Below are 24494 nucleotides of genomic sequence, written 5' to 3' on the forward strand. Positions count from 1 at the left end.
TGATGGTGACCTTTACCACCATCGTAATATGCGGTGTCTTCCTCCTTAAGCCTGCGAACTCGACTATGGTCAACACGCGAACGCCGACGTAACTCAAAATCCCACCGTCTCATTCGTTCCTCATCATGCCAATGCTGCCGCTGCTCATCCTGCTGTGTCGAGTTAAAACGACGCGTTTCATGGTCCTGAAAACAGATGCCGGTCGCGATCAATATTGTTGAAACCTAGTCTGACGATGCTCGCGCTCATCCTCCTTGTTGTAACGTGAGTTTCTCCTAACCGATCGAGGTAAGCACCGCGCTTAATGATGGTCCCAAGGTGATCGCTCGTTTAAGCACTGGTATCTGGAATTTGAGAATGATCGTGACCGATGATGCCTCACCTCGGTCCATTCTCCGCTATCCACAAGATCTCCCCTGTATATGCCTTACTTCCGGTGAAGGCGATGACTGATGATGCCACCCTAAGTGTACCCTAGGTGTGGCGGCTCCCTCTCTCCGACGCTCATCGCTCTAAATTGTGTAGTGAAATGATTTATATTATTTGAAGCATTTTAACAAACAGTTAAGTTGCATGACAAGAGTTGAAGACAATTGAGTATTGTTCAACTCATTCAATCTTCTGATGGGAAATTTTCAATCTATCTATTTCGCACACGTTTGGCAAATGGAAGACACTTGCATGAAATGTCTCAACAGGTCATTATTGAGAGTGAAAGGGCTTAGTTTCTTCCTACGGTAGTTGTTAGTTAGCATTATATGCCCAAAGACCGTTTTTAATCAAAGAGTTGACAATATTTTAATTGTTTTGAAATTTATAGCATAGTTGTTGAACTTGAACGATTCTTTCAATCCTTAAACAAAAAAACTTTGGGTGATGTCATTTTTGCATTTAAATTTCATTGGAGTTCTTAGACCATGGACATAAATAATAGACAATCCAGAAGCCTAAACAAGTGAAGATTTCTCATAGCTATACAAAAACTATATACAACAATATGTTGAGGTTTAAATGCGAGTGATTAAATTTCAGATCAATTATAAATGAGAAAAATATTGAATATATGAGATATATGACTATTCCTAACGCCTTAAGATTTAGAATGAAAATGTAATGTTTTTCTCTCTTATAGTCATAGAACAATAACTTATTACTTTCAAACAGTGTTTTAAAAACCAGACGAACTGGTTCGACCGGGAAAAACATCAGATTGACATGACATGGATATTAGCTCAACAGTGAAATGAAGAAACAAAAAACTTATTTCAAAACATTCCAAATGCACGTTTTGCAGAATCAAGTGTATTGGAGAGAAGCATTGATATTATAATTGGTCCTATGCCTCCCGGAACAGGGGTAATGGCTGATGCCACCTTCACTGCCTCTTCGAAGCAAACATCTCCGGTGCTTTGGAATTCTTCGTTGTTAGGATCCTGATAATTATATATTTAACACTATCAAGAATAAGAATAAAATCATGACGAACTAAAACAAATTAATTTGGCACTGAATTTGAATGGAATAAGTTCTGGTATCGCAGTTAAATATTCAAAATGATATGAAACAAAGGAAACCTTAAGATATTTGAAGTACCTAAATTTTAGTAGTTACCTTAATTTCATTATATCCCATGTCAATGACCACGGCTCCTTTCTTTATCCAATTACCACGAACTATATTCGCAATTCCAACATAAGTAACCACAATGTCCGCTTCAGAGGTTATTTGTTCAGGATTCTTCGTGTATGCATGTAACAAGCTAACCGTTGCATGATGCCTCTACTCAAAAGACAGAAAAAATTAGAGGAATTTAACAAATGAAACATTCTCTACTCAACAATAACATTTTATTGTTATACCTGCAATAGCAAGGAAGTTGGTAACCCTACAATTTTACTTCTTCCAATTATTGCAACTCTTTTCCCCTTGATTTCAACACCATGATTAAGTAACAACTCAATGCATGCCTTGGAGGCACCAGGGATAAAGAAGGGTTTTCTTCCTCTTATTGCAAGGTTTCCTATATTTAAAGGGTGAAATCCATCCACATCCTTTTCAGGACTCACAAAATTCATAATAATTTCTTCGTCGATATGCTGCAACAAATACATCAACATTTGTCAAACAATGCCAAAATCTCACTCCTATAAATACGCTTGATGTAATCACTTGAATGTAACCTTTCTCGACTCTAATATACATTTTCTATTTTATAGTTTTTTTTCTTTCTACCTCTTCATCCGTGGATGCCATATCTATGAACTTGGTATCAGAGTCATGACACCCACCCACCTTGAACATTCCGCTGCATTTCATTTAGTTTTATTTAATTTTATCGTTCAATGTTTCACCTCTCTCTTCATCATAATCTCGCAAAACACTATCAATGTGGATCTCATTTTTATTGGCTTTCAATTTTGATCTAACCTATCTTGTTCATTCCTACCACGACAACAATCAACATGCTATTGAAGATCTACCATCTATCTAAGTTATGTCGTGTTACTTGTTACTAACCAATTTTGTGAATTTGAGTCGGGCCTAACCTAAATTCTAGGATGATAAACAACAACATAACGACGATATATAATATATAGTAACAATTAAGATGTAATTAAAAATGATATATATGAATAAATTACTTGAGGTAGAGGGAGTTGCACAACAATGCCATGCACATTCTTGTCATCATTGAAGCTGGAAACAACATCAAGCAATTCTTTTTGAGTGCAATTTTCAGGCAACTTAGAAACCACAATTTCAATGCCAACTTTTTCACAAGCTTCCAACTTAACATCAATGAGTCTGTGAGAGTCCCTTCTATCACCAACCAAAACCATAACCAATTTAGGAAACTTCCCAATCTCACTCTTCATCCTACTTATCTCTTCAGCCACTTTCAATTTTATTTCTGTAGCAATTGATGTACCTTCAAGGATTGTAGCACTATGGCCATCATCAGCCGCTACAAAATGCAACACACGCACAATTTATATATGTTTTTAGTTCCTATAAATTTCACGAATTTTTAAATTGATTCATATGTAATTTGTACTCAATTGTTTTCCAAAAAAAAGTGTATTCAATTGTAGGGACTATTTTTTTTTGTTTCCTAGAATACAATATCTATTTATTATCTATTATTAAAACCACCTTCGAAATAATTTTCCGACACATCATTGCTTTGCACGCCGCATAATTCTATTTTTAGGATCTCACTTATTCGATGACTAAGTTGTCACATCTAAAATCCCTTCTATTTCTAATCCATAATAAGCCTTTTGTGTACCGCAATAAGTATGGTTCAACTCTAACGGTTCAAGCCCCGTCAATGCACTCAGAGAGAAGTAAATGTAATTAAATTTGTAAGTGCTTTAAGAGCACTAAGGTTTCCCTGCCTTTAACAGGGACACGATCCTCTCAAGTCTCACCATAAATTTACGGTAATAAAAGAAGAAAAGAAAAGAAAATTGACATTAACATCATAGAACTTACATTGAGAACTTCCGGTGGTAAGAGTATGAGGGGATGTGTTCTCACTGAGTACCCAAACATCAGGAAGATTGGGGCCAAGAAAAGTACATGAAGTGTTCTCTCTTTGTTTCTGTGGCAACATTGTTCAATGAGTTTATGTTTAGATGGAAAAATTTGTTTTAACAAGATTATCTTTGTATAACAAAGTCTGAGATGTGTGTTTATGAATGTCAACTAAATCCTTTGATGTGTAATTGTGTTCTGTCCCGCTACCTAAATATAAAAATTCATTGATACCTTCCAATTGCTTATAAGAATATATTATTAAAAGACTTGTTAGATCTACCTAAAATAGTAATATTATATGTTGTGGATTGCATAATTTATTTGACGTTACATGTTCTGTCTCACACCACCTAAAATAGAAAAATACAAGTACATCATTGGTTGCATAATTTATGATTAGAAAAATGATGATTACAAACTCCAAAACTTTGACTTTTTTGAAATACTCAACTTCAATTTTAAATAAATATTTTTTGGGTCTTCTAGAGCACTAGTTAAGCATAAAAAAAAATAATAATAATTATAGTAAGATCACTTTTTACATCTTTAAATATGTTCCATTAAGTAAAATGAGATTTACTTTTGCCATCCTATCCATTTTTTCGCGCGTCCTATGAATTTACTAAAATATCCCCGTCCGCTACTTAAATAGCGAACATTCCCAAAAACACCCTACCTTTTTACATTTCCTCTACTTAAATAGCGGATAGTATTTTTCAGAAATTTTTATTTTTATAATATCCGTTACTTAAATAGTGGAAGGGTAAAAAGATAAAAACGTAGGGTGAAAAAAAACATCACTACCAAAGATATAAATCAAAGTAACTACACTCCCACCAACTCAAAAAATCATTAGTAGGAGATGAAATATATTATCAACCCTCCTTTTGGACAAGAATGAACAGAACCATGGAGGGATAATCAATTGTGTTACAAACCCAAACCAAACTCCACAAACCACCAACAAAACCTCAAAATAACAAGATGTTTTCTCTTCCCCCTCTCCCATGAATCTTTTATACCCTCCAATATTCTAATTTTGCCCTTGTAGAAAAATTCGGTTCGCAGAAACCGAATTTTTTCTAGTGCAAATTCAGAGTAAATTTCGGTTTTTAGAAACCGAAATTTGTTTTCAAGGCAAAAAAAACTTCGGTTTCTACGAATCGAAGTTTTTTCAAGGACAAAAATGGAAATTTAAGGGGGATAAAAGATTCATGGGGGGTGGGAAGTGAAAACATCAAATAACAATGGAGCAGCCAAACATAAAATGAGTACAGGGGGATAAGAAAGACTTTTCCCCCAATAAATGAGTTGATATTTTCTCTCCCCACCCCCTATGAATCTTTTATCCCCCTTGAATTTCCAATTTTGCCCTTGAAAAAACTTCGGTTCGTAGAAATCGAAGTTTTTTTTTGCCTTGAAAACAAATTTCGGTTTCTAAAAACCGAAATTTACTCTGAATTTGCACTAGAAAAATTTCGGTTTCTGGGAACCGAATGTTTCTGCAAGAGCAAAATTGGAATATTGAGGGTATAAAAGATTCATGGGAGGGGGGAAGAGAAAATATCAAATGAGTTTAATGGGCCAGTCCGTTGGGCCCAACTTATTTTCCAACTGGCCCAACGATAAAATGCAACAATGTTTTTTTTTATCATGATATTGATATTTTGGTATACACATGAGCCAAGAATCGAACCTCTAACCACATGCTTAAGGACTAAAACCCTTACCACTTGAAACATTTGTCATTTACATATAATTCTAATTGAGTTTAATTTGTATGCAATTTTATGCATCATATTTGAATCATATCTCGCCCGTTATATATTTACTTTGTAATTACCTTCCGGCCGAATTCCGAATTACTAAACTCCCTTCCCCTAGAAACCGGAGAGTTAAAACAAAAAAAAACCGAACACGTCGCAAGCAGACCTGAGTCCATAGATGAACTTACAGGGCGAGATCGCGACTTTACAAATCTCAGGACAGCTTTGGAGGAAAGGGACTAGAGATGAGATCGCATGGTGACCTTAGTGTTGCCTATGTGTTTGATCACATATTCAACCTTCATGGTTTCAGTGACGTTTAATCTATATCTACAACAATATATAAAAACGATAATTGAATTTGGGCTGAATTTTTATTTGGACAAATTTACCCCTCACTTGAAATTCAAATATCTCATTTAATTAAACTACAAATATAACTGCACAATATTTTTTTTGAACATCGTAACTGCACAATATGGTTTTCCTCTTAACTCCCTTTTTCTGCCGGTCTCTAATACATAATCGGCAATTACCTATTATGCAATTACATATATCTATATACGATACGAGTACTATATATTTATACTATATATAAAGAGAATACATGAGTTTTGATGTAGACTTTTCATAATACTAACAATACCCTTATTTTTTTTAGTAGCAAAAAAGATCTTTTATTGACAAACTCACCACCATAGCATAAGACACAACTTTTTTTTAGCAGCAAAATTCTTTTATTAACAAACTCACCATAACATAAAACTTTTTTTGACATAAATTAGACACGTGGAGGCGCGTTCCACGCCTGCCTGGCCCACTAGTTTATATAACGTTTTTTAGTAAAAAAAGTTAGCCTCAACAAAATCTGGTTTAAAGAAACAGTAATTAACATGACATGCATCCTAATCACATTCACTCAAGGAAAGAATATTTGGCTTTTCAGAAGAGGAAATGTGAATGATGATTTTTTTTTTTTGAATAAGCTAAATTAGCCCACCCAAATTGGCACAAGAGAGAATCAAATCTCAGACCTCAAGAGGAGCACACTCCCAGGTCCCAAGCCAAGACCAATGCACCAACCCAAGTGGGTTTGTGAATGATGATTTTGATTTACTTGTATAGAAAGATAAACAATCCATTTCTTTTAAACCATTCCAAATGCACGTTTGGCCGAATCAAGGGTGTTGGAGAGAAGCATTGATATTGTAACTGGTCCTACACCTCCTGGAACTGGGGTAATGGCTGATGCCACCTTCACTGACTCTTCGAAGCAAACATCTCCGGTGATGCGGAAGACTTGGCTGCTAGGATCCTGATAATTATATAGTTAACCGCATCAGGACAAGAATTGGTTCATAAGGAACTAAAAAAATTATACTGCGAAAGATTTGAAGTTGGTTTGCGGTTATAGTTGTTACCTTAACTTGATTAGTTCCCAAGTCAATGATCACAGCTCCTTTCTTTATCCAATTACCACGAACTATGTTTGGGATTCCAACATCTGCGACCACAATGTCTGCTTCAGAAGTTATTTGTTCGGGATTCTTCGTGTATGCATGTAACAAGCTGACCGTTGCGTGATGCCTCTACTCAAAAGACGGCAAAATCAGAGCCATTTAGCAATTGAAACATTCTCTGCTCAGCAACAACATTTTATTGTTACCTGCAATAGTAATGAAGTTGGTAACCCTGCAATTTTACTTCTTCCAATTATTGCAACTCTTTTCCCTTTGATTTCAACACCATGTCTAAGTAACAACTCAATGCAACTCTTCGAAGCGCAAGGGATAAAGAAGGGTTTTCTTCCTCTTATTGCAAGGTTTCCTATATTTAACGGATGAAATCCATCCACGTCCTTTTCAGGACTTACAACATTCACAATTCTTTCCTCATCAAGATGCTGCATCAAATATTTTAGAATAACTTATTAATATCAACAATCTTACTCTTATGAATAAAAAATTTCTTAGTCTTACACAATTGGCAGATTTTAGAGATTATTAGTTAGTTACTAATATGTTCATTTCTACCTCGACAACTCTAGAATCGACAATACAAATCTATCCGAGTCGCACTCTAAATAGGGAGTGAGTTGAGAGTTTCGCATTGGATGTAATATGATTTGAAATAAAATTTATAAGTATTAATATTCCTCACCTTATAAATCAATTTTGTGTGGTTAAGTTAGGCTAAACCCGAGTTCTAAGATGGTAAACAACAACAGTTAAGATATAAAAGTGATGATTAAATTACCTGAGGTAGAGGGAGTTGTACAACAATGCCATGCACATCCTTGTCATCATTGAAACTGGAAACAACATTGAGCAGTTCATTTTCGGTACAATTTTCCGGCAACTCAGAAACCACGGTTTCAATGCCAACTTTTTCACAAGCTTTCAACTTGATATGAATGAAAGTGTGAGAGTCCCTTCTATCACCAACCAAAACCACAGCCAATTTAGGAAACTTCCCAATCTCACTCTTCATCCTACTTATCTCATCGGCCACTTTCAATTTTATTTGTTTAGCAATTGCTTTACCTTCAAGGATTGCAGCACTATGGCCATCATTAGCCCCTAAAAATTACATCACAAAAAAAAAAGTTATATATGTTATTAGTCCCTAAAATTCACAACTTCTTAAGTTTAATCCTACATATATAACTTTGTATTCAATTTTAGTTCATATTTTACTTTTATTGAGACTACTCTTTTAGGTGAACACTCCAATACACATCTTATTTCGATATGTACCGGTCCACTGCTAAGGTGAGGTGAATAATTCTGATAGGTCAAAAAATTGATAAACACTATTTGCCAACCTTTCAGAATTATCCACCCGAGTGGTTTATCGATACATATCCAAATATGATGTGTACAGAAGAATTCAGAGTTTTTTTATTCCTTAGAGGGCTAAAAACACCAATGTGGGAACTAAACTCAAAAGGTTGGAAATTTATAATTACTAAATACATATTTAACTAACATTAAAAAAAAACTTAACTTAAACTGACATTGGAATTTATAAAAGATGCTTAATTAACATGATAAAAAGTGAAATTAACATGATATAACTTACATTGGAATTTTTGTGGCAAAAGGGTGTGAGGAGAACTGTTCTCCTCCCTAGGTACCCAAACATCAGGAAGATTGGGGCCAAGAAAAGTACAAGAACGTTGAGAAGAAAAAGAATGAAAATGCAATGTTTTTGTGAGAGTTCTATGGCATGCCACCACATGCAAATGTAAAGATTTTCTCATGTTTGTTTGTCTGTGTTGAATTGTGAATATGAATGTGGTGAGATTATTGATTGAAGACACAAACACAGTGAAGAAGAATGGGTGTGAAAACAACCTCGTTCATTCATTGAGTTTGTTTTGTTGTACTAAATCCTTTGACGTGTTCACTGTTCTGCCACGCCACCTCAATATGCTAATATAATTATAAATATTTAAATAAATAAAAAAATGAAAAATATATCACAAAATCAAAGCAAGAGAAAGTCAGAAACCACCGTATGTTCCACAAATATAACTATTGCGTCACATGTTACTCCGTCCGTCTCAAAATAAATGATTTAGTTGATCACTTTTACGTTTGTTAATATACAACTTTAATTATTAATATTTTAAGTTATCTATTATTAAAAATTATAAAAATTATTATATTTAAAAAATATTCATCGAAACAAATCAAACAAAATCTCATTTGCTTATATTTGCATGTACGTATTAATAAAAAAAATATAGTCAAAATTGATGATAGTACATAAAGTCAATATTAGGCATCTATTTTACGACGAAGGAGTAATTATTACATTGATCTATAAACATATTGATATTGTAGATACACATGTTTCTTTTGTCAATAATATTATAGATCAAATTAATCAAAAAAAATATATACTTGAAGGTTAAATTGACTATTTAAAAATAGTTTCAAAGATTGATTAATAAAAGAGACAATGTGAATATGTTTATGATTTTTTAATACTCCCTCCGTCCCATTTTATAAGATCTATTTTGACTAAATAAATTATTCACATGACTTGTTTTGACAGTATTTTTCTAAAATTATATAAATGTAAATATTATCATATAAGATCTTGTTTGATTTGTTTCGATGAGTATTCTATTTTCAAAATATCAAATTTTTATAATTTTTACTAATACACAATTAAAAATATTTGTAATCAAACTTATGTATTGATGTACGTGCATTGGTCAAAGATGTCTTATATTTTAGGACGGAAGGAATATATTTAATGATAAATGTGACAGCATATTATACTTTTATTACAATACTTTTTTTTTATAGAAATTACAGTACTTTTTTAAATAGTATCAAATTTGATATTTTATAAATATGACAATATATAACTATTATTTTAGGGAGTTATTTTTGCCGCTCCACTAGTTACTCAAACAATTTCTGCTACTTAAGTAACGGACGACATTTTTTCCAAAATTTCTGATTTTATAACATCCTCTATTTAAGCAGCATATGTGTAAAAATAGGACGTGCGAGTAACCAGTAGGTAGGGGTGTGCAAAAAATTTGGCTATCCTTAACCAAATTACTAACCAATCCATATCCAATTTTAGTTTGTAAAATCCATTTAAAAAAAAAACCACACCACTCCAATAAAAAAAACATCAATTATAAACCATAACCACATTTTGTAATTTGGTTTGAAATTGGTTTGAAAATTTAGGCCCAATAGCTAATTCAGACACAATCTTCAATTTTTAAAATTCTTTATTATATAATAAAATAAATAATTAAAAGAGGGGGTGGAGGACCGGTGGTCAACCGGTGGTCAACGTCGGACCACCGGCGGCCGGCGCGACGGCGCTCCGACCGGGACGGCGGACCTCCGGCGACTTTCACGGCGGTCGCGGTGGTGCTCCGGTGGTCGGTGTGGTGCTCCGGTGGCCGGCCACCGCCAACCACCCATACTATTTTATTATAATAATTATTTTAAAAATAATTAAAAAATTCAGTTTTTTTTAAAATAATTAAAAAATCAGTTTTTAATGTTTTTAGTTTTTCAAAAATTTAGTATTTTAATTTTTTTCCTATTTATTAGTTTTTTTTTTGTATTTAAAAATCAGATTTTTTAATTTTAAAAATTACTCTTTTTTTAAATAATAAAAAATATTTTTAAAACAATATAAAAAACAAGTTTTCGGCTAAGTAAAAAATAATTTGGGTTTAAAAAAAATATTTTGTGGGTTGATTATAAACCAATTCAATCATAAAATTAATGAAAAATTATGTTTTTAAAATAATTAATAAATCTATTTTTTTTAATCAACTAATAAAAAAAATTAGTTTAAGTAAAAAACCTATTTAAAATTGGATCATGTGAATAACTTAAATTTTATTACAAACCGGTTATAAATTGGTTCGATCCGGTTAATAACCAAATCCAAATTAGTTTTAAAAAATAACCGGTTTGTTATTGAAATGGTTTTGGTTTAGAACCAAAACCATCAATTAGGTGTGGTGTGGTTTCCAAACCATGCACACCCCTACCAGTAGGGTGACAAAAGTAACTTCCATTATTTTGAAACCCAAACATTGAGGTCCGATGCTATAGCCCATCATGCACACATGATTTGGGCTGGGCCTGTTTGACATAAATAAACTTGAAAATTGATTTTCTAGCCTCCTATATTACTTCCAGGCTCTCAAACTTACGAGATTACCCCTCAATCTATTTTGGAACAAAGGTTCCAAACACGCCATAATTTTGGAACGTAAGTTTCGAAACAATAGTTTCTTTTTTTAATTTTTATAATTTTGAAAGCTAGATTTCGAAATTATACATGTTTGTATCCTATGATCCAATATGATCCAAAATCTGTTTGTATCCTAAGATCTCAAATTAGTTTTTAAACACACTTTCTTAAGAGAAATCGAGCCAAAACATAATTGATGCTAAGTTCCTACGTTTTGGTCATATAATACCATTTCGGATCGTAGGCTTCAAAATTAAAGATCATTTATGGAGACGTAAAGAGCAATTTTCAATAAACTTGTTTATCTCAAACTATATTAAACGAAGTTTAATAACATTTTAGTAAACCGTTGGATTAAACTATATATACTTACTTGAGAGCTAGTATGAATGATGAATTGTAATGACACAAGTCACCTTTGCCTTACCTCCTCTTCATGGAAATTTAAAGTGTATGAGCCAAACAAAGAACTTGCACTTTATTTTTTGAAGAAGTTATACCTCACATATGACTTGAGGAAATTCATGAAACTATATCACGTTTAAGAAAACCCAATAATTTGTTTTCAACTGTTCAATATAAATATAGGAATCAACAAATCTAATTTGTTCAAGTTCCATTATAGAATTAATATAATTTATTGAAACTCAAAGCAAACAAAGAGAGAAACAATAATTACAAGAACAACTATTACAAATGGTGTCTACCTTGCAATCATATATCTATGAAGATTTGCATCCAAAAATTGAAAAACAGGATACTCCAGAATCAAAGCTTCTGATTGTTCACATTCCCAATGGTTTGTTTGGCTTAACATTATCTTATGTTATATTTATGTTCTTAAGTTTATTTAATTTTTTTGGTTGATAAATTATATTCCTAAGTTTCTTTTTTTGGTTGATAAAAGGTTCTTTCTTGATACTAACCTTTTTGGTCAAAATAAAATAAAAAATTATTTGGTATATATCCTCCATTGCTTATGGTTACTTTGATTATTTTAAATATTAATTAACATGATTTAATCCCTTACATTTTTTTTTTGTTGTTGCAAATTTTAAATGCTCCTATAGGTTTTGCAAGAGAAGATATTGGTGCTAAAGTTGAGTATGATTTTGGAAGGATCAGAGTTTTTGGTGAAAGATCAATTGGATCAAATAAAATGCTACGTTTCAATGAAAAGTATCAAGTTCCATCACATTGTGATATTGGCAATATTAAAGGTAAATTTGATGGAAAAATTGTCACTATTACAATACCAAAAATCCCAGGTAAAATTCCAGAACCTGAACCAGAACCAGAACCAGAACCAGAACCTGAACCAGAACCAGAACCAACCGAAGAAAATAATAACGATGTTGAGGAGGTAAATAATCAACAAAACACTTATGATCAAGCTCCTAAATCAAATGTTAAAAGTAAAGAAGATCAAACTCCACAAGAAGCTCAAAATGTGACCGTGCCGCAAAAAGATCAAGTTACAAAGGTTGATAACATGGGAGAGGTTTATAATGAGGCTCCAACCTCACAAGAAACCACACACGAGCCGATATCTCAAAAGGGTGAAGATGAAATTTCCCATAAAGAGTCTGTAACTCAAAAAGATCAAGAAGTTTCTCAAAAAGAGTCTATACCTCACAAGGGTCAAGAAGAAATTTCTCAAAAGGAATCTTTACCTCAAAAGGATCAAGAAGAAATTTCTCAAAAATCTCAAGTTACAAAAGTTGAAAGTAAGGAAAAAACTTTTCATGAGACTTCAACTCAACCAGAAGGCACATATGAGTCTATGCCTCAAAAGGGTGAAGATCAAGGAACTGTCAATAAAGCTACAGATACAAAAGATGCAAAACTTCAAACAGAAGAAAACACATCAAATCCAAAAGATGAGAATAAAGAAGAGAAAAAGATCGCAAAAGAGGAAACTAAGGACTATCTTAAGAAAACTATAGAAGAAACCAAGGAAGAAAGTAAAGGATCTGTCACAGAAGAAACCCTTCCTCCAAAGAAAACATTCAAAGAGAAGGGAAAGGAAATGATCAATGATAAATTTGGTGATGATGAGAAAAAGAGTGACAAAAAGGGCATTCATGAATCAACAAGGACAAGAATCAAAGACATGGCTTTATCTACTACTCAAGCTGTAACTAATTATGCAAAGAGGTTCAGTGAAGAAGATAAACAGAAGCTAATATATACTGGTGCAACAATTCTTGTGGTTGCACTTGGTGTTTATGCTTCCTATAAGTATCGTTCATCGCGAAGATCATAGGAAATTTGCATATCTATTTCCTTTGACATGGTTTTTACAGATATATTTCGTTTCAAAAGATATTGTAGAATAAGAATGTCAAACTCGCTGTCAAAAAAAAAAAAAAGAATGTCAAACTCTATTGGTGAATCATGATCAAGTTGAAATATTTCTAAGATTTTCTTTACTACCCTATGTATCATACTTGACAAATAAATGCAATTTGTATTGAGCAACAAATACATTTGACAAATAGCATATAAAATAGCGATTTGTTTGAATTCTGCTATACTACAGCGCTATAGCTGGTATTTGACAACACTTTATACTAACTCATGGATCATGGAACTATAGTTTGTTCAAATTCCGCTACACTATAGCATAACACTATAGCGGCTGCAGAAACAAGGTTACCTTTCTATGGCCACCTTCCATTTATAATTCATCCATTCTCCAAATAGGTACACAGTATATTAAAATTCCTAAAAAGAATGAGGAACATATTGTGATTAAAGTATATACATATGCTCTCCAAGGGTACATTCCTTCTCTCATTTTATTGAACTCAGCAACAAAGGTAGAGACAGTACTCAAACAACCCAACAGACCAAACTGTATGCCTTTTATAATAGTATCACAATCTCTGGTGTTCACCTACATCAAACAAGAGAGATATACCTTGTCACAACCTCCAAAATAGTGATGCAGATTCTTGAATCTTTTTATATGAAAACCATAACATAAAAAACAAAAGTTGGATGAGAAATCCAATCCAAATCATGAGTATAAATAAACAAAAACTACTGATATATGAAGCACCGACACAAACGAACACCAGACACGACATTGACATGTCGACACGTGTAATAATTTCTGCACATGCAATAAATGAATGTAACCTCATGAGTTGGTGTTGTGTCGGTGTCTAACAACGGACACACTTTCAATGTGAAGTGTCGTGCTACATAACTTTTGATTCTTTGCAAACGAGGATAGACATAAGCAAGTTCATAGTGACATGAATCAAATTCTAAAAACTTACATATATCTTTGTTGTAGCAAGTGCAGCCATGATACAAGCAGCAGAGACATTTGCAATTAGAGTTCCAAATGGAATCCAATTCAACAAATCTCTTGATCCTAATCCATGTCCATTTAATCGGGATAAAAGCCACCTAATCCACACACCAAAAGGTCCAACTATGCAAGCAATCCATAGAAAAGAATTTTCACCATTCCTGAACTCAGCAATCATTAACACACCACTAAGACCCCATAACAAGCCTAAAATCAGCAATAACATCACCGTAACTGTCAACTGAAGCTTGAAGCCTTCGTCCTTTGCCTTGATCTTGTTTCTACTAGTTTCACTTCCTGAAGTCATATTTAGCGTTCTAAGAAGCCCCTTGAAACCTTTAGCTGTTTCTATCCCAAATATGATGGAAAATGCAACAAGAAATAACCCTGCAGAACTCCAATTATTCAAAAGCTCATCCTATACAGTATCAACTCACCCCTGCATAGACTGCGATAATGACACGCAAACATGAGAAGGTATCTGATTACATCGCTATAATACTTGAGTATTGTTACACTCATCAAAAACTTTTTATCAGATACTTGTATTACAAACCTTAGTTTCTGATTGAAAGTTTATGCCACATAAATCATCTCTGTAAAACATTACGCAAATCTAAAAACATTTGATATATTATTGACATATGTCGTCGTTTAATAAAAGCGCATTTGAAGTTAATATGTAAACACTGATGTAATTTGATCCCTTCGCTAGTTCTCAGATAAAAGCGCACAGGAACTTTCAATCCAACGATGAGTTTTGTAATATAGATATATCCGATAAAAAGTTATTGAACAGTGTAACAATACCCAAGTATTACACTGATGTAATTTGATCCTCTCTATATTCATACACACATACATTGAATGTGAAGTGAAAGAGTCTTAACAGACAAGTTTTGAAAAACCATACCACTGATACATACTTGTAAAATTTTCCTTCTTAACATTACCTATTAGAAATCCAAGCACAACAAAGAGCCAATTCCCAGTAACACCAAGTTCAAGCATTTTCTGATTCCAGCCGCTGAACGTTGTTAGACTCCCTAAGTAACCAGTCGTAAGTGCAACAGCCAGATACTCAGACACATTTGATATGTCTTCTTTGAATACAACACCAAACCATCCCATCAGAAAAGAACCAACCTAGAAAGATATTTATAAAAATTATATCAATAAATATTTTGAAAGTAAGCTGGTGCAAAAATTATTTTAACTTAAGTAGGAAGTCATTATTTGAAATACGGAGTCATTGGTAAGATCTTAGCCATGTAAAGGTTGGTAGATTATATCATTATGATACAAAGGAATAGACACTTGAGGTGCTAGCTCAGTGTTAAGAGCTTAGCCATGTAACCTCAAAGTACCGAGATCAAATTCCCTCAGGGACAGTTGTAAAATGACCATTAATGCCACTGATTAATAAAAAATGGACATTAGAAAACAAATATGTTTGCCAAGGAGAGGGGAAGGAGTGAGAAAGGGAACAAAGTAGAGACCATATTAGAAGGAAGGTCAATGTAAAGAATAGTTTGGTCACTAGTCACATGACCAACACTAGGGCCAAATAACTTGTCCAATATATATCTTGTTAATACCTGCATTATAATAGCAAAAAGAAGAAAAAATGTGAATTAGTATCATGCGGAAAACTAAAAATCCTAGTATGAAAACTATGACCAGAATTCATAAGCGCATTATATTCTGTAGTATAGTTAAATTGAATTCATAAGCGCATTATATTCTGTAGTATAGTTAAATTGAAATTGTGTTCATGACAGTTTTGAACAGATTCCTAAGGTTGAAAGATACAAGACATGTCAAATAGAGACTGCTGTAGTGTTGTTCATACTTTATACAATGCAATAAATGCAACTATTACAGGTAAAAGCCAATCAAGTAACTGAAATCTAAAACTTTGATCCTCAAAGATGATGAAGATAATCAAGTCAACTATATGACCAATGTTATAAACAGAATGAAAATCAATAAGATTTCAAATGAACAGAACTAATATTGTATACCATTACAAGATCTTTTATTTCAACTTCAAACCCTTTTATTATGTAATTGAGACTTAAGCTAGAAGCTTTAAGGGCCTGTTTGGATTTGGCTTATTTTTTAGCTTATGAAAATAACTTATGTAAATAAATAAACTTTTATGTTGATTCACAAGTTTTTACCGACAAAAATTCTATCTTTAAAAGTTGTTTTCTCACAAACGACCTTGAAAAGTTTATAATAATACATATAAACTCATTTATTTGCATAAGCTGTTTCGCATAAACTAAAAAATAAGCCAATCCAAACAGGTGCTAAGTCGAAAACATTATAAAGCTGGAGTTGGAAATTTCTATATTAGCTACACATTCAAGAAACAATTTCTATCATGTGTATATGATTACTAGTGAACTTGTGTTAATTTCAAGTTACAATTAATTACCCAATTTTCCATAACATGAGTTAACTAATCACATAGTTTTGCTTAAAATTGAAGTTCAGAAGATAGAATATTACCCCAAGAATACCAAAAACAGCCAAATGAATCAGATATGAAGAATAATCCAATAACTTTGGCAATCCTTTATTAGGTTCCTGCAAGCAAATAGAGACAACAGACACTATTCCATGCATCATTTACCATAAGGAAACAAAAGAGAGTTTAATTTCAGAATCAATCATATGTTCATTCTCACCTGTTGTATGTCTTGAGAAGTTTCTCTTTCATTGCTTAAAAGAGGGGACATTTGTTCAGATGTTAAGGACAAATTGGATGCACCAAGATGAAGCTGCAAATTGTTAACCCCAACATCATTCTCCATTTCATGTGAATATGTTTGATTTGATAAAACTCAATGAATGATATTAATACAACAATCACAGAAATACAACTGACCCTCAACTACCTTGTGACATAATTTTCACTTTATGTAACACTTTTTTTATAAATTTTTTGTATTAACCCTCTTATTCTCATTCTCGGAGAAAGGAACTATTATTATAGTCCACAATTCCACCATAAAGTAAGTAAAGTCTGATAAAAAATTATTCTTACAATGAATCGAACTAGGTTTTTCAAAACATTTTTTTCTAAAAGAAACTCATTAATCACTCGAACTTAGTTAACATACATTTACGATAATATGACATAAATTCAACACTATACAAACAGGTTGATCTTTCACACACATATATTTATTAAATTTAATTGCAACCCATGACGAGAGAACTGACCACGTTTACAGAATGAAGATGTTGTTTGTGATTGTTATATGAGATTATGAGAGCATCGTGTGGTTTTAAGAAAATGAAAATACTAGCAAATTTTACGAAGGTTATATTTCACGAAAAGCACGAACGGCTTCGCAGGAAAATTGGGAGGTTTGTTAGCTTATAGTGACCCTCTTGTAATTTTTATAAGGAACACTTTGGTATAAAAGATTGGTCTTTTTATAAAAAAATTTGACTTTCAAATATTTTAAGAGTTTAATTGTTGTGTACTGTCGGTGTAATTTTTTTTACACATACATTCAATGACGCGTTGCCACATCATTTCATGAATGTGACACATCATGTGTTTTTAATTACCATACTTGATGTGTCGGTATATTATTGGACGCATGTGCAAAATAACTTTACACCGACAGTGCATATAAATTAAATTCATATTTTAAATGTTCAATTTTACTTATGCCCTTATTTATTATGAAAAAAGAGAGTTTAAAAATAAGTAAGTTAGTTTAATAAAGATTTTTTTTTGGTACATAGTTGAATAAAAATTAATTAAATAATAAGAGTATACATGAAATAAATTTAAATTAATAAGAGTATTAAATGAAAATAACTATGTTAAGTAAATATGTTTTCTTGATCTGTGTGATTTTTTTAAAGTGTTAATTATAAAAATGACAGGAGAGAGTATATGTTTTTTCGTAAAAATAAAATACTAAGTATGTGTTTGTTTTTTAAATTATATATATGGAGCTACGGATCAATTTTAGAATTTTTAGATTTGTTTCTCCCCACTTAATCCTAGTGGATTAAATTATATCTTTAAATAACAAACAAATTCTAAAAATTATAATTTTTTTAAAAAATATTAAAAATTCTAATATCATCTATTTTTTTTGTCAGGATCATCTATTTCAAATATAAATAAATCTAAAATATTATTTAACATGAATTTTTGTCATAAAAAATATAAATCTAAAATTTAAAAAAAAAAACATTTACAAGAGGTTACAAAAAATGGAAAAACATCAACATCCAGAAAATGAAAATCCTAAACAAGACAAAAGATTTAACCACCATATATATTCAAATCATAATTAAATTTTTTCTCTCTAGTCATCAACCACCACGATAATCTTTTTACCTTGTCAAACAACATTTCCACCAGAGAAATTTTATGAGAAAAAATTCTACTCTTTCTTTCCTTCCAAGGAATGCAATAAAAGTCGTCTGTCAAACCACTTGTAAACCTAATTGAACTTCTTTACAAAAAACATAAGCACTACAAAATTGCGAAGTGTGATCAACAATATTTGATAATGGACCTATAATCACATAGACAATGAAGAATTTTACTCCAGAGAATATGAGAAAAATTGCAACCAAAAAAGAAATGGTTGAAAGTTTCGGCTACTCCACAACCACCTTCACATAATATCGAGTCCAAATGAGTCATTCCTCGACGCAAATTATTTTTGTTGAGCAATACTAACCGTCCATCTATCGACTAATGCCTACCCTTCCAACCAGATAAATGCTCCTTAATTTTATCAATGAAAGATAACCACAAAGCATTACGGCAATGATTGCCTCAAATGGGGAGGGATGGCAATGGGTGCCCATGGGTGCGGGTTTGATACTACCCAAACCCAAAACCATATATCCGGGTGCCACCCAAACCCAAATGTTGTTCGGGTGGGAAAATGAAACCCACACCCGCAGGGTTCGGGTTTTTTCACCCAAACCCGAAACTCGTTACAAGAACACGCATAATTGATTATCTGCTCAAACCCGACCCGAACTATATTTGATAAAATGAAAAATGTAGCATAATTTGGTAATATAGTTTGTAAATTTCAAAATATAATTTTTTTTACTAAACAATTCATCAAATGTTATCATCACTACAACATGCACCAGTACAACATTCAAAAACTTAAAAGGGAGCATAATACATAGGGTAAATAGGTAATTTAATATATAAACGGGTGGGTGAATGGGTTTCGGGTGTGAGTTTGATACTACCCAAATCCACACCCATATATTCGGGTGTCACCCGAACCCAAACCCAATCAACTCGGGTTTCTCCCGTTGACTTGGGTTTAGGTTCGGGTGGGTCTATCGGGTTTGGATTTTCCTGTCATCCCTAATGGGGAGGTCTAGATAAACACACGAAATGCGACCAATTTTACAATTAGGGATGGCAACGGGCGCCCATGGGTGCGGGTTTGACACTTACCAAACCCACATCCGAAATCATCACCCAAACCCAAACCCAAAGGCTATTCGGGTGGCAAAACAACACTCACGCCTACACCCATTGGGTTCGGGTTTTTTCCACCCAAACCCAAACCCGCATCACATTTGAAAATAATTTGCAAATTTAAGAAATTAAATTACAACATAGACTTTGAATTAAATTACAACTAAAATTAAGGTATTCCAAGAAAATTCAAACATAGACTTTCAAGAAATTACAACATAAACTTTCAAGAAATTAAATTACAACTAAAATTTAAGGTCTTCCAAGAAAATTGAGGGAGACTATGGGGGTAATTAGGTAATTATAAAATATTTCGGGTGGGTGTATGGGTTTCGGGTGTGGGTTTGACTGATACCAAACCCACACCCATATTATCGGGTGTCACCCGAACCCAAACCCAAACCCAGTCAAATCGGGTTTCGCCCGTTGACTTGGGTTTGGGTTCGGGTGGGTCTCTCAGGTTTGAGTTTTTTTGTCATCCCTATTTACAATTAACTACCGTCGCGGCATTGATCAACCAAGAAATGTTCACATTAATATCCACTGACATACTCTTATGAAAATTAACTTTAATCCCTACACCAATTCAAATAGAATTAAAATAGCTTTAATAGCGTCCCAATTCTTTTCATCCACAATCAAAGTATCGTCTGCAAATTAAAAATGAGATATACAGACATGGGCATCTTGCCTTTCACCAATCAAATAAATAACATTTAAATAGAGCAGCATCAACAAATGCATGTATCATCACATTCAGCCCCTCCACAACTATAAGGAATAAAAAGGGGATAAAGGGTCCCCTGTCTCAACCCTCGACCAAAATGAAACTCGTTTGTCGAACTACCATTAACTAAAATCGAAGCTAATGCAGAACTAATACATTCCATAATCCACTTATGTCACTTAAAGTGAAACCCACTTTATTCATAACCACATTCAAGGATCCCAATCAACCGAGTCATAAGATTTTTCAAAATCTACTTTAAATAAAATTAACTTCTTATTATTTCTCTTAGCATCATGAATCATCTCATTAGGCTATTGTAATACCATCCAAAATTTGTCTCTCTTTCACTAAAGCAAGCTGCATTTCAGAATTAATATTACTAATAATCCCTCGCAATCTGCTCGCCAACACCTCTACCAAAATTTTATAAAGACACCCAAGTAGAGTAATACTCCCTCTCCCTCATGTTATAAGGAAAAGAAATCACTTTTTCTTGTCCCAAATTATAAGTAAAAATAACTCATTTTTATCATTTTCAATATTTACTTTTATTTATTCTCATGAAATTTAATGTAAATTATATTTAATTTACTCTCTCTTCTATTCTCTATAATCAATAACTACTCCCTCCGGTCCTTTTTATAAAGAACACTTTGGTGGAAAAAAAATTGATTTTTTTTATAAGAAACTTTGACCAATTTTTAAATGTTTTAAATGTTTGATTTCACTTTTGTCCTTATTTATTATGATAGAGAATATTAAAAATACGTAAGTTAGTTGAATTAAGAGTAATTAATAAGGCTATACATGGAATAAGTTTAATTTTATAGGAGTATTAAATAAAAATAACTACTTACAATGTATTTTCTTGGTTGTGTAATTTTTTCAAAGTGTTCCTTATAAAAAGAATCGGAGGGAGTAATAAAAATTCTTTTTACATCTTCCTATAAAATTTATTTCAAGTAAAATACAAAAAATCATACTTCAAATTATCAAATTTTACTTTTCTTAATAAATATAAATATTTTTTTTTATAATATTGGACAGAAGGAGTAGGTCGAAAATATGACATGCATATCTTGCCTTTTATTAAAAAAATAAAATATACTCCTAATAGTAATAATCTTATCTTGACATTTTATCTTGTGCACATGTGTAGTCATAAATTATTGTAGTCGTACACACAGAATTCCAATGAGCTGCCGACACTCCATCATCACTCAAACAAATCATTCATTTAATTTTGGTGACTACTTCTCTACCCTCACATAAATTGAGGGTAATTGCCCTATGCTGATGTGGCACCAATGAAATTCATCCACGTGTATTTAAGTCAAACATAATTAATTTTTTACCATAAATTATTTTGACTACTTTTATTTTCAATTAATTATATTTTATGTTACTAGTTTTCTTTAATTATATTTTAGACAATGTGTAAATATAATTAGAATTAATTTGATCATTAATGCTTGTTTCTAAATATTATATATTGATTCTAAAATATCAATGTTATTAGTAAAATAAAATCAATGTTATAGGCTCGAAAAAATAAATATATATCAATGTTAGTTTAAATAAAAATAATAAGAGAACAAAAACAACAAAGAAAAAAAAACTAATATCTCTAATTTAAATACACAATTTCACGTGTACATTTATTAAATGAAATCAAATAATGCTTCGAAAAAAATCAAAACAAATAATTTATGCTATTCCGGTGTAAATACTCCCTCCGTTTCAAATTACTTGTCGTTTTAGAAAAAAAAATTGTTAACTATCTAAGTCACTCATGTAAATTCCAAATATTTAGGAGTAGTCGAAACCGTAAAAGATTTATATATTTGGAAAATTAAAGTTTGTTTTTTTAAGTTTTCAAAAAAAAAAAATTTGTTTTTTTAAAAAATTGGTACATAACATATTAAATTTATTGGAAAGATAAAATGCATGGAAAAAACAAATTAAGCTTATTGGTGAATTAAAATAAGGTATAATAAGAAATTAAGTGCAAAAATACACTTTCTTAATTTTTTTTTCTAAAACGACAAGTAATTTGAAACAGAGGGAGTATATAGTATTTATTTTTTCAATCTCTTTAAATCATTGCATAGATTAACGTTGGTTGACATGATGTCGATCTTAGAAAAAAGAGGGGGAAAAAATTAGGTTAAGTAATTAGGTTTAGGTTTGCGATAATGGTCCGACCTTTCTTTTAGTTCAGATGAACTATTTATATTTTTACTTGTGATCAATAGTTAAACCCTAAACCCTAAACAAGTTCAAGAGTTAGTTCGTCTTCTTATAATAGTCGAACCTTTTCATTTTGATCGGATAAATTTCAGGTAGACCGCACTTGTGATCGGGCGAGCTCCCGTGTGTATGTTTTCCGACAATGGTCCGACCTTTCTTTTAGTTCAGATGAACTATTTATATTTTTATTTCTAAACAAGTTCAAGAATTAGTTTGTCTTCCTAATTTCGTTTTGTCTTCTCTAAACTATTTTGTTTTCAATTTTTTCCCGATATGGACAACCAAAGCAAACAAAAACAAAATGACGATGAATAGGAATCACATTCTATGACATAACAGGAAAAAATAAGGAAAAAAAAACAAGAAAAAATACGCTAAAAAACATAACATCTAAGAAATTGAAAATCACAAGTTTTAGAATCTTGAAGAAATCCGGTAGATCGGTGGCGAAGGCTGCTGTAAAGATTGACATCGGATAACACAAAAGCGGAGGAGCCGTAGAATGCTAACATGACGGTGGTGGAGGCTGCAGCAGAGATTGAAAGCATTAAGAAGAATAAGAAAGTTTTTTGACGATAAGAAGAAAGTCTTTTTTTTTTACGCGAAGAAGAAAGTTGTTTGAGACGTAATACAATTTGAAGAAGAAGCAAACAAATCAAAAGTAATTAGGTCCAAAATATAAATTCATTTTTTTAATTAAAAACCCACATTAATTAATGAGTTGGCAATTAAAAATAAATAAAAAATAATTTAATTTCCACGTGTCATGTCACGTCAAGATTCTTCCATGTCATATGCCCACTTGTTGAGCCAGGGGGGTAATGCAAAGAATCTTGACATTGCAGGGGGGTAATCTCAAAAAAATATTTTGCAGGGGGGTAACGCAAAACTCGCCTATTTTGCAGGGGGGTAACGCAAAACTCGCCTATTTTGCAGGGGGGTATAACACTATTTACCCAAATATAATTAATTGAAAATAAAAGTAGTCAAAATAATTTATGGTAAAAAATTAATTATGTTTGACTTAAATAAATGTGAATGAATTTCATTGGTGCCACATCATCATAGGGCACCTACCCTCAATTTATGTGAGGGTTAATTAGAAAAAACCTTTAATTTTTGATAATTTTTTTTTGTCAAATAGCATAGTAGCTAGAAATTTCATCTTTAAAGATTATCATCTTTAAAATATGAGTCTATTTTTTTTATTTTTTATTTTTATAATCTAGAGTCAATTTTATTGCAGTTTTTTCTTTTTTGTATAACTTTTTAAATAAGAAATTTTAAATGAGAAACTATTTTAAATAATTTTCATAAAAAATCATTTTAAGTATTACATTTTTTTCTACATTTTTTAATGATAAAGTTTAAAAAGAATTCAAAGTTTGTTAGAAGTTTCACATTGACTAGATATATGGCAAAGATAGATTTTATAAGTGTAGTGCAAACTTCAACTCTCAAGCTGACTTTTGTGGTTGAGTATATGCCTCTAAAATTCTAATATGGTATCAGAGCATATCCTAGATTCATTTGTTGTTTGTTGTGGAGATCTCCCATATTTGGGCCACTCGTTGTTGTTGGTCCCGTGTTCCAGCTTGATCAGTTCTGGACGTGACGGGGTGTGTTAGAAGTCTCACATTTGCTAGA

The 24494-nt window shown here is 32.1% G+C and overlaps 4 protein-coding genes across 6 annotated transcripts; 1 reads left to right on the forward strand and 3 right to left on the reverse strand.

The window, feature by feature from the left end:
• Nucleotides 1-1077: 1077 nt before the first annotated feature.
• On the reverse strand, nt 1078-3730 carry LOC123916493 (bifunctional protein FolD 2-like). The gene is made up of 5 exons (XM_045967963.1): nt 3496-3730; nt 2643-2965; nt 1860-2096; nt 1612-1779; nt 1078-1433 (listed from the first exon to the last, which is right to left on the reverse strand). Exons 1-5 carry the CDS (start codon nt 3614-3616, stop codon nt 1266-1268), a joined length of 1017 nt encoding a protein of 338 aa, XP_045823919.1. The 5' UTR covers nt 3617-3730; the 3' UTR covers nt 1078-1265.
• A 2242-nt stretch (nt 3731-5972) lies between these two features.
• LOC123914447 (bifunctional protein FolD 1, mitochondrial-like) lies at nt 5973-8729 on the reverse strand. Its single transcript, XM_045965606.1, has 5 exons — nt 8388-8729; nt 7563-7885; nt 6973-7209; nt 6728-6895; nt 5973-6621 (listed from the first exon to the last, which is right to left on the reverse strand). The coding sequence occupies exons 1-5, from the start codon at nt 8566-8568 to the stop codon at nt 6454-6456; spliced, it is 1077 nt and encodes a 358-aa protein (XP_045821562.1). The 5' UTR covers nt 8569-8729; the 3' UTR covers nt 5973-6453.
• A 2888-nt stretch (nt 8730-11617) lies between these two features.
• LOC123914448 (inactive protein RESTRICTED TEV MOVEMENT 2-like) lies at nt 11618-13544 on the forward strand. 2 transcript variants are annotated; one of them, XM_045965608.1, is made up of 3 exons: nt 11653-11850; nt 12122-13093; nt 13139-13507. In XM_045965608.1, the coding sequence occupies exons 1-3, from the start codon at nt 11748-11750 to the stop codon at nt 13315-13317; spliced, it is 1254 nt and encodes a 417-aa protein (XP_045821564.1). In that variant the 5' UTR covers nt 11653-11747; the 3' UTR covers nt 13318-13507. The 2 variants fall into 2 exon arrangements, with proteins under 2 accessions (XP_045821563.1, XP_045821564.1); XM_045965607.1 differs by having other exon boundaries at nt 11618-11850; nt 12122-13544.
• On the reverse strand, nt 13499-17538 carry LOC123914449 (fluoride export protein 1-like). Of its 2 annotated transcripts, XM_045965610.1 has the most exons (7): nt 17280-17304; nt 17070-17162; nt 16891-16968; nt 15873-15971; nt 15327-15519; nt 14339-14760; nt 13499-13950 (listed from the first exon to the last, which is right to left on the reverse strand). In XM_045965610.1, exons 2-7 carry the CDS (start codon nt 17118-17120, stop codon nt 13732-13734), a joined length of 1062 nt encoding a protein of 353 aa, XP_045821566.1. In that variant the 5' UTR covers nt 17121-17162; nt 17280-17304; the 3' UTR covers nt 13499-13731. The 2 variants fall into 2 exon arrangements, with proteins under 2 accessions (XP_045821566.1, XP_045821565.1); XM_045965609.1 differs by having other exon boundaries at nt 17070-17538.
• Nucleotides 17539-24494: the final 6956 nt, after the last annotated feature.

This window comes from Trifolium pratense, linkage group LG3 (assembly GCF_020283565.1).
Source record: "Trifolium pratense cultivar HEN17-A07 linkage group LG3, ARS_RC_1.1, whole genome shotgun sequence".
NCBI classification, from domain to species: Eukaryota; Viridiplantae; Streptophyta; class Magnoliopsida; order Fabales; family Fabaceae; genus Trifolium; species Trifolium pratense.